We start from the raw sequence: 11,444 nt of genomic DNA on the forward strand, positions 1-11,444 counted from the left end.
ATGGGCAAATTTCTAAATTACGTTTTTTTATCCAGAGTAGGCTGGTAAATTGAAGGTTTACGGAATGAATTTAACGCCTTCAACCCTTGTGTCATCACGACACCAAATCAGGTGTTTTCAATCATATTTATTTAATTATTGTATCCTGCAGTAACAACTGGATGGTAGGTACTTGGCCATATATTGTAGGTAGGCCCATCGCCCGTTCCGGTAGCACACGGCAAAGAATCCGGGGGCGCTGGGGGGTGGAGGTTGTTGGAAAGGTCACACGACCATGGGGGAGGGTGGTGTAGACAAGCTCATGCTGTGTAGATGAAAAAGAGAAGTGAAACAAGTGTTCAGAGAATGGGGGGGGGGGGGGGGGGGGAGGGGAGGTAAGCAACACACAACACCACACAACCAGAAAGGGGGGGGGTAGGAGTTGACAGTACCAACCTTCAATCAATGAATATCTTAAATCGAAATTAATAAATAAATTAACAATCCCTTTATTCATCCCCAAAGAGAAAATTGGCTTTTGGGGCTATTCCAAGGGAGAACTGGAATAACTTAAGGGTAGTGCAGCGCCGCAAAGTAAGCTAGGTCGAGGTAAATTGCTCAAGGACACAAAGCGCGGCGCAGTCCATAATCAGAAAAGTGAGTGGAGCAGGCACTTATGTTGGTAACAACAAGATATGAAGTGAGTAGAAAAGTGCCAGAAGACAATAGAGAATAAAAATTTTTTCGCGGCGGTGGTAGGGTTTGAACCTGCGACCTTATTGGTACGACAACTCCGCCTGGCAGGTGAGAGCGTGGCTCTACCGTGTGAGCTATCCACGAACACAAAAAATATTCGTTTCAAACCCAAAGTCATTTCTAGATCCCTCTCTCACCCACTTCTTGAGATCGCCGATTCGTTCACCACCATCGCGAAGTAATTTTGACCAGCAGTTAAGCTTAATAGCCAATATTCTCATCACAAACATATAACATAGAAACGATTGAGACATTGAGTATGCTCCGGTGTATGGGGTGAATTTTTAATTCAGAAAAGTGAGTGGAGCAGGCACTTATGTTGGTAACAACAAGATATGAAGTGAGTAGAAAAGTGCCAGAAGACAATAGAGAATAAAAAATTTTTCGCGGCGGTGGTAGGGTTTGAACCTGCGACTATTGGTACGACACACTCCGCCTGGCAGGTGAGAGCGTGGCTCTACCGTGTGAGCTATCCACGAACACAAAAAAATTCGTTTCAAACCCAAAGTCATTTCTAGATCCCTCTCTCACCCACTTCTTGAGATCGCCGATTGTTACCAACATAATTGACAGCTTGCTAACTACCTTTTCTACAAAAATTAATACATAGAAACGTTGCATTGGTATGCTCGTTTGGATGGAATTTTTAATAGCTAATGATGGCACATTATGTTGGTAACAACAGATATGGGATCAGAAGTGCGAGTACAATAGAGATAAAATGACTTTGGGTTTGAAACGAATATTTTTTGTGTTCGTGGATAGCTCACACGGTAGAGCCACGCTCTCACCTGCCAGGCGGAGTTGTCGTACCAATAAGGTCGCAGGTTCAAACCCTACCACCGCCGCGAAAAAAATTTTTATTCTCTATTGTCTTCTGGCACTTTTCTACTCACTTATATCTTGTTGTTACCAACATAAGTGCCTGCTCCACTCACTTTTCTGAATTAAAAATTCACCCCATACACCGGAGCATACTCAATGTCTCAATCGTTTCTATGTTATATGTTTGTGATGAGAATATTGGCTATTAAGCTTAACTGCTGGTCAAAATTACTTCGCGATGGTGGTGAACGAATCGGCGATCTCAAGAAGTGGGTGAGAGAGGGATCTAGAAATGACTTTGGGTTTGAAACGAATATTTTTTGTGTTCGTGGATAGCTCACACGGTAGAGCCACGCTCTCACCTGCCAGGCGGAGTTGTCGTACCAATAAGGTCGCAGGTTCAAACCCTACCACCGCCGCGAAAAAAAATTTTATTCTCTATTGTCTTCTGGCACTTTTCTACTCACTTCATATCTTGTTGTTACCAACATAAGTGCCTGCTCCACTCACTTTTCTGAATTAAAAATTCACCCCATACACCGGAGCATACTCAATGTCTCAATCGTTTCTATGTTATATGTTTGTGATGAGAATATTGGCTATTAAGCTTAACTGCTGGTCAAAATTACTTCGCGATGGTGGTGAACGAATCGGCGATCTCAAGAAGTGGGTGAGAGAGGGATCTAGAAATGACTTTGGGTTTGAAACGAATATTTTTTGTGTTCGTGGATAGCTCACACGGTAGAGCCACGCTCTCACCTGCCAGGCGGAGTTGTCGTACCAATAAGGTCGCAGGTTCAAACCCTACCACCGCCGCGAAAAAAATTTTATTCTCATATGTCTTCTGGCACTTTTCTACTCACTTCATATCTTGTTGTTACCAACATAAGTGCCTGCTCCACTCACTTTTCTGAATTAAAAATTCACCCATACACCGGAGCATACTCAATGTCTAATCGTTTCTATGTTATATGTTTGTGATGAGAATATTGGCTATTAAGCTTAACTGCTGGTCAAAATTACTTCGCGATGGTGGTGAACGAATCGGCGATCTCAAGAAGTGGGTGAGAGAGGGATCTAGAAATGACTTTGGGTTTGAAACGAATATTTTTTGTGTTCGTGGATAGCTCACACGGTAGAGCCACGCTCTCACCTGCCAGGCGGAGTTGTCGTACCAATAAGGTCGCAGGTTCAAACCCTACCACCGCCGCGAAAAAAATTTTTATTCTCTATTGTCTTCTGGCACTTTTCTACTCACTTCATATCTTGTTGTTACCAACATAAGTGCCTGCTCCACTCACTTTTCTGAATTAAAAATTCACCCCATACACCGGAGCATACTCAATGTCTCAATCGTTTCTATGTTATATGTTTGTGATGAGAATATTGGCTATTAAGCTTAACTGCTGGTCAAAATTACTTCGCGATGGTGGTGAACGAATCGGCGATCTCAAGAAGTGGGTGAGAGAGGGATCTAGAAATGACTTTGGGTTTGAAACGAATATTTTTTGTGTTCGTGGATAGCTCACACGGTAGAGCCACGCTCTCACCTGCCAGGCGGAGTTGTCGTACCAATAAGGTCGCAGGTTCAAACCCTACCACCGCCGCGAAAAAAATTTTTATTCTCTATTGTCTTCTGGCACTTTTCTACTCACTTCATATCTTGTTGTTACCAACATAAGTGCCTGCTCCACTCACTTTTCTGAATTAAAAATTCACCCCATACACCGGAGCATACTCAATGTCTCAATCGTTTCTATGTTATATGTTTGTGATGAGAATATTGGCTATTAAGCTTAACTGCTGGTCAAAATTACTTCGCGATGGTGGTGAACGAATCGGCGATCTCAAGAAGTGGGTGAGAGAGGGATCTAGAAATGACTTTGGGTTTGAAACGAATATTTTTTGTGTTCGTGGATAGCTCACACGGTAGAGCCACGCTCTCACCTGCCAGGCGGAGTTGTCGTACCAATAAGGTCGCAGGTTCAAACCCTACCACCGCCGCGAAAAAAATTTTTATTCTCTATTGTCTTCTGGCACTTTTCTACTCACTTCATATCTTGTAGTCCATACCTCAGTACTTTTCATGTACGATGCAAAGACCATACTGCCAAGCCAAGGAGCTGCCTCACGGCCAGTGCGCTTCATCGGTTGAGTCTTTCTGACTGTCCAACATGTACCCGCTGTGGGCAAGAACCTGAGACGGCAGAGCATCTAGTCGAACGGTGTGTTGTGACGATGCTACCCGGCGGGTTTGCGACGGTTCACGAATGCGGACCAGACTTTGATGATTGGGACGATCGTCAAAACATAGTAGTGTGAAAACCATAAGAGGCTGCTGCTGCCAAGCCATACTGTAACACAAATCTGCACATCATTTGATTACATGATGCATTTAATCGATTCACTTAATCTCGTAGCGCCTGAAAATTAAACGTCCTACTCCCCGCTCCCCCCCCCCCCCTTTTCCCACTTCTCTTCCCAACAAACCACACTTTAAATCAAAAATTTAATCTGTGGGGTAGAATCTTTGATAAGCGGGCATGTTTTATATTTGTTACTATTTTTAGACTGTCAGTTGGATGATTCGTTCTAAAATATACCAACCATACTAGACAATACAATAAACTTTAGAGGTTGCACGTAGTTTTGTGTGATGGCACGTTTCATCTGGCGGGCAGATATGAGCATTTTACAATATGAAAACGGACATTTACCAGCATTCACATCTGGCGATAAGCAGTCTTGGCCAGAACGGACAGCACCATTCCCATTTGTTCGAGTTGGCGTTGAAAGTGTAGAAGCAGGGAAAACCAACATTCTCTTGTTTGCACTTATAATCCCACTTTAGAGGACAGCACTTCCTGAAGTGAGTAAGGAAAAGACAAATATAGGAAAAAATAAATGTTACTAAGCCATTAAGGAAATTGCATTATTCTGCCCCTATCCCTAAATAGTAACGCATAATAATATTATGTTTGCAGTAATAATGTGTGACATTTGATTATAAATCGTTAAAATTCACTAACAATTTGATTCTTTAAAAAGGAGTATTATTTAAATGTTTTTTAACATGCTTTTTCTTCAGAGATGCCGCAATCGGAATTGCTTGAGGAGTAGATTAAATTATTTCTTACACTATTGCGTTTTGGAATTCGAACTTTGTTCCCAACGCGCACTCGCAAGCTCGTGCAGTGATTGAGAACACAGCCGGAATTCCAAAAGGCATGAGTGTAAGAATAGTATATTAGTCTACCCCTCCCATTGGAAAACCCTATTATATCTTAGTAAATTATACGTAATCGTTGAATAATGCTATGAACGCGTTGAATAAAATTTTTATTTAACGATTGCAGATATTTTCGCACATCTTTTTGGTGTGGAAAAAGGTGTTAAAGACAGCTGATTGGCAATTACAATAATCTTCTGGTGCGCATGAATACAAATCCAACGTTTTTATTTTTGGAGTAGATATTGTTATTCAAGCAGATGGAGAAAAATACAAATTATGGTGAATAGAAGTACTAGATGCTATCATACAACTAGTCACGAAGTATCATAACTTACATGGATGGATAGAATAAAAGTATTCTTTCATTTCTTTGTATTTATTAAACTAATTATATTTTTATCGTGCAATAACACATACTCGCAAGCCCGTAGTGTAATTGGGCACGATAAAATCAACTCGTTTAATAAAAACAAAGAAATATAAGAATCGTATAATATGTTTTGCACATATATGACCCATCGCCTCTAAAAGGTGTTGTGTCGCTGATTGCTATCTTGTTTAATAAATACAAAGAAATGAAAGAATCGTATAAAAGACAGTTCATTGGCAATTATAAATTAATAATTTTTTCGTGCGCATGAATACAAATCCAAAGTAATTATTATTTGGGTCAAATTGTCATTCAAGCAGATGGAGAATAATACAAATTATGGCGAATCGAAGTATTACTATCATAAATGGTCACGAAATATATTAGAATCTTACTTGGAATAAACGTATTTTTTCATTTCAAACTTGTTATTTTTTTATCGTGCAATAACACATACTCACAAGCTCGTAGTGTTATTCGGCACGATAAAAATAACTAAATGAAAGAATCATATATGTTTTGCACATATGTGACCCTCAAAAAGGTGTTTTGTCGATGATTGCTCTCTTCACATAATAGAGGTGATATTTATTTATTTTTTTAACACGCACATACACTCACCAGAAACTTGAGCTTTTATATAGCATAATAACCACTCAACGTGCTCAAAGGACTTTACAAGGGGTTCCTAGCCAACAGCAAAACTTAACAAGTAGAACGACGACATGACGCCTGTTAATTAAGCGATATTACAATTTATATCGGATAGAGACAACGCAATTAATGGCGAGGTACTCATTCTAGACCCCGAGTACGGTCAAAGAATGTGGACAAAGGGCCTTTTTCAAAGACTCAACTATGCGCCGCTCGGTACTCGAACCCTGGACCCGATCCGAAGGTGAGTGCCATACCACAAGACGGTGATATAATATGTTAAACAGAACCAATATATTTATAATAAATTCACTTACTTTTGGTTTTTATGCCAATCAAACAAGTTATAATTTCGGAAGCCGCTTTGAATGTTGACAGATGCATTTACCAAATGATCGTCACCTCCTGAAGCGGCCTCATCCTCAAGGCGAGGTCTATGTTTCTCGAAAAGTTCTTTCACCTAGTGGGGTAGAAACACACGGTTCAAAATTCAAGCTAATTTATTTGCAGGTGTTGGCCTGTAATATTTGTAACTGTATATTATACCTAAATGAATTGTAACCATACGATTAATATAGTAATAGTAGAAGTAGTAGTAGTAGTAGTAGTAGTAGTAGTAGTAGTAGTAGTAGTAGTAGTAGTAGTAGTAGTAGTAGTAGTAGTAGTAGTAGTAGTAGTAGTAGCAGTAGTAGTAGTAGTAGTAGTCGCGAGGTCCCCGGTTTTTGTCTTGGTGAGGGTCATTTAAATCGATCGATATTTGAAGGACGAGTTTTTCTGGCCAAATGTTTACAATACGTGTCTTTCCATAGTAAGGCTGGTAAATGGTTATGAGACAATTCATGGAATCGCCGTTCCACTCCAGTAATAGTGTTAAATCCATGTTCCAGCGTTCGTACGAGTCTTTGCATGTGACAATGTGGTCAGTGACGCGATGAGTGACAACGGTTTCAAGCAGTGGCATCTACGCATTATCCTCAAGTTTGGTAATTCCAGTCATCACCATACTTAGTATTAATGAATAACTGCCCACAGATAGGGACGGCCATTATTAAAAAAAAAAAAATAACAAGTGCGTCTGACTCTTAGTGTAAAATTGAAAGGAAATTGTGTTCCGTCTGTTTTGCTGAGTTCTGAACAAAGCGTGAGTTCACCCTCTTCTTACCAAGGACGAGAGAATTGTCACATTCGTTACGATTCAATGGATATTTTTCTTTTTCAGATTCGTTTTGTACATCAGAAAATCTTTGTTATAGCCATTAGAAATTAATGCTGTTATGTAAAGCTTGTTTTGCTGCATAATATTATTTATAGTACATACTTGCTGCTTCTGACTTTCAGTGTAAAAAAATAGAATGTTTGTGTTGGGTAGATATTATGACATTATTATGATATTATATATTATTATATATTATTTCGTGAAAAAATATGAAAAAGTGTCGGTAAGGAGAGAGTTAAAACATATCTACCATAATTAAATCATGGAGATGGAAATGTGCTTGGTAATTTCTGGTTAATGTTAGACAAACGTATATCTATAAAGGGCAAGATGACCAAGTAAATTAGGCATTGCACTCAATTCCAACGAATCCGAGCTCCATTTTTGGCATTTCCTTTTTACCTTGTACAAAGATCTCAGCTCTAATTAATCATTTTGAAGCACTGCAGTAATTGCCTGTTATATTTTATTTTAAGAGGACAACGGGATGATTTTAAGTTATTTTTATATTTTAAAAAGAAATGTTATAACATTTATGAGTCGGCAAACCTTATCAAGATCCGGAAGTGCTTTAGGTGACGGGGGTCGATCGTTCCCACTGGTTATTTGAAGATCAAAATCATAGTCATCCTTCACGTCAAATTCTACTTCCTTTGGCTTGGCCATGGCATCCTGAATATCCCAGTCTGTCGATGTTAAATTAGACAATCTATTATGTGACCTATTGCCCCGATTTGTATATTATAGGTGAGCCAGAAGTTGGAAACTAACCAGTTAACTGCCGTACTCTGGAAAGTCACGTGTTTAAGCGTCATTTAAATCGATCGACATATGAAGGACGAGTGTTCTGGCCAAATTTGTAACTACCTGTCTTTCCAAAGTACGGCAGTTAACTGGTTAAAAATATAGATCTAAACGATTATATTTTCGTTGAAAACAATTTACTTTTTTTCAACATTAAAACCATTCAGTTTCTTTATTCGAAGTATTTTGTATTCTGCTGCCTTTGCATTCAATTTTCGGTGTCAGATACATCCATGCTACCAGATTCAGATCATAACAATTGGAGAAGTGGTGAGAGCCAGGTGTAGCAAAGAAACATATCGGGAAAGTTTATGCTAACAAAACAAAATGAAACCCTAAAGAAAAAAAAACTGCATTGCTTGACCGAGAAGATTGACCCATATGACAAGATGACTTCGATGCTTTAATAGTCAAACTGTTTCTCCATATGGTTTTGCTCCCATTGGCGGTGTAATGGAAGCACATTGTCACAGTGGATAAATAGCCCTGGTGATGTGAAAGGAACCACACAACTGGCCTTATGGATATGTACCCTCGGTAGTGTAAAGGAACCACACAATTAGCCCAATGGACATGTACCCTCGGTGGTGTAAAGGAACCACACAATTAGCCCAATGGACATGTACCCTCGGTAGTGTAAAGGAACCACACAATTAGCCCAATGGACATGTACCCTCGGTAGTGTAAAGGAACCACACAATTAGCCCAATGGATATGTACCCTCGGTAGTGTAAAGGAACCACACAATTAGCCCAATGGACATGTACCCTCGGTAGTGTAAAGGAACCACACAATTAGCCCAATGGACATGTACCCTCGGTAGTGTAAAGGAACCACACAATTAGCCTAATGGACATGTACCCTCGGTAGTGTAAAGGAACCACACAATTAGCCCAATGGACATGTACCCTCGGTGGTGTAAAGGAACGACACGATTAGCCCAATGGATCCTCGGTAGTGTAAAGGAACCACACAATTAGCCCAATGGATATGTACCCTCGGTAGTGTAAAGGAACCACACAATTAGCCCAATGGACATGTACCCTCGGTAGTGTAAAGGAACCACACAATTAGCCCAATGGACATGTACCCTCGGTGGTGTAAAGGAACCACACAATTAGCCCAATGGACATGTAACCTCGGTGGTGTAAAGGAACCACACAATTAGCCCAATGGATATGTACCCTCGGTAGTGTAAAGGAACCACACAATTAGCCCAATGGACATGTACCCTCGGTAGTGTAAAGGAACCACACAATTAGCCCAATGGACATGTACCCTCGGTAGTGTAAAGGAACCACACAATTAGCCCAATGGACATGTACCCTCGGTAGTGTAAAGGAACCACACAATTAGCCCAATGGATATGTACCCTCGGTGGTGTAAAGGAACCACACGATTAGCCCAATGGATATGTACCCTCGGTAGTGTAAAGGAACCACACGATTAGCCCAATGGATCCTCGGTAGTGTAAAGGAACCACACAATTAGCCCAATGGACATGTACCCTCGGTGGTGTAAAGGAACCACACAATTAGCCCAATGGATATGTACCCTCGGTAGTGTAAAGGAACCACACAATCAGCCCAATGGATCCTCGGTAGTGTAAAGGAACCACACAATTAGCCCAATGGACATGTACCCTCGGTAGTGTAAAGGAACCACACAATTAGCCCAATGGATATGTACCCTCGGTAGTGTAAAGGAACCACACAATTAGCCCAATGGATATGTACCCTCGGTAGTGTAAAGGAACCACACGATTAGCCCAATGGATATGTACCCTCGGTAGTGTAAAGGAACCACACAATTTGCCCAATGGATCCTCGGTAGTGTAAAGGAACCACACGATTAGCCCAATGGATCCTCGGTAGTGTAAAGGAACCACACAATTAGCCCAATGGACATGTACCCTCGGTGGTGTAAAGATAGAGCAAATATGTCTCAATGTAAATGTGATTTTGATGTTATTCAAAATTCAAAACAAAGCGGTTAGATTTATAAAATTAACGAGGGGGGGGGGGGAAGAGATCATATAACACCAGTTCTCCAGGAATTGCACCGGCTCCCTGTGAAGTTCGGGATAGATTTTAAGTTATTGTGTTATGTCGTTAAATGTCTGGATGGATTAACACCTGTATATTTGCAGGAACTAATTTAAAAATATGGACCCGCTCGAAATTTAAGATCATCTCAGTCCCAACTTCTAAAGGTTACCACCTCAAAATCCACTTTTGGTAAAAGAAGTCTTTTCATCCATTGCTCCACGCCGATGGAACGCACTCAGTCCTTGGACAAAGTCCTGCGAAAAATTATCATTATCAGGAAATGTCTGAACACTGAGTTGTTCTGTACGGCTTATTTTTATGAAATAGATGTCATTTCTGTATTCATGTATATTATGTAGTGTCGTGATTTTTTCTATTTTTTAAAGCGCCTCAGAGCATCATTAATGTGGATGTTTATGCGCTATATAAATTCAATATTTATTTATCATTTATTATTATTGTTATCATGTTGGCACTAAATTGTCCCTCACTGGTGTAAAGCCTGCACAAAACTGTCCCTCATTTAGTGTCAAGCCAGCACAAAATTGTCCTTCATTGGTGTAAAGCCAGCACAAAATTGTCCATTGGGATATGAAACCGCAATGGTGTAAAAGAAGAACTTACCTGTCTCCGTTACTGTAAAGGAAGCACAAAATTGTCCCAATGGTCAGATAACATTATTTGTGTAACGGGATAAGAAAAGTGTCCAGTGCCCAGTGGACAAGTAACATCGGAGGTGTAAAGGAAGCAAATTTTTGTCCCAAAGGATAGATAGTTTCAATTGTGAATTAAGAATAGAATAGTAGAAAATTGGTTAAATGGAGAGGTATACTCGATATAATAATGGTGGTATGTATAGACAGTTCTAATGAGTGTAGATACTTGTAGCACAAAATTTTCTAAAATGATTAACTGTCCTCGATCGTCGGTAGGATAAGTTTACTGAAATGATTGTGTAAACTTGATGGCGTAATGGAATCATAAATTGTCCCAAATTATTGTATAACCTGGGTCGTCCAATAGCAGCACAAAACAAGGAGTAAAAGTGGGACGCTCGCCTCCGGGTAAAACTTTTTAAAGCGATTTTGTTTTCTTAGCGATTGCTTAAAATGTCGTTCTATTTTTATGTTGATTCATGAAATGTGAATTATTTGAGTTGTGCCTATCTAGCTTTATGTTGCCCACATGATCAAGTGTTTTTGTTTTTTTTAAATGTTTTTTGTTTTCTTCTTTGTTTTTTCTCTCACGATTTTATTTAATTATTAATTTATAATTCAATATATTAAATAATTAATCAATTAAATAAATGTTTAGATAATTTTACATTATTATTATTATCGTTATTATTATTATTATTATTATTATTATTATTATTATTATTATTATTATTATTATTATCATCATCATCATCATCATTATCATTATTATTTGCTTTGCTTTATTATTGATTTTACTTACTTGATTTGTTTATTGGAATATATTATTTTCATGTATAAGTTATATTGGCAATTGCTTAAAAATAAACCTTTGAATTGAAATTGAAATTGAACTTAAACTACT

General features: G+C 39.1%; 1 protein-coding gene across 1 annotated transcript in view; it reads right to left on the minus strand.

The window, feature by feature from the left end:
- Window positions 1–264: 264 nt before the first annotated feature.
- Window positions 265–11,444, minus strand: part of LOC144969338 (uncharacterized) — a 13,597-nt gene continuing 2,417 nt past the window's right edge. The window contains exons 2-5 of the mRNA XM_078908448.1: window positions 7,582–7,718; window positions 6,134–6,276; window positions 4,278–4,424; window positions 265–304 (exon numbers count right to left, since the gene is read on the minus strand). Of these exons, the coding sequence (XP_078764574.1) occupies window positions 265–304; window positions 4,278–4,424; window positions 6,134–6,276; window positions 7,582–7,718 (467 nt within the window). The remainder of the gene's footprint in view (window positions 305–4,277; window positions 4,425–6,133; window positions 6,277–7,581; window positions 7,719–11,444) is intronic.

The sequence above is a fragment of the Berghia stephanieae genome, chromosome 3, assembly GCF_034508935.2.
Source record: "Berghia stephanieae isolate SIO BIC M18660-M18661 chromosome 3, UCSD_Bste_1.3, whole genome shotgun sequence".
Lineage (NCBI taxonomy): Eukaryota > Metazoa > Mollusca > Gastropoda > Nudibranchia > Aeolidiidae > Berghia > Berghia stephanieae.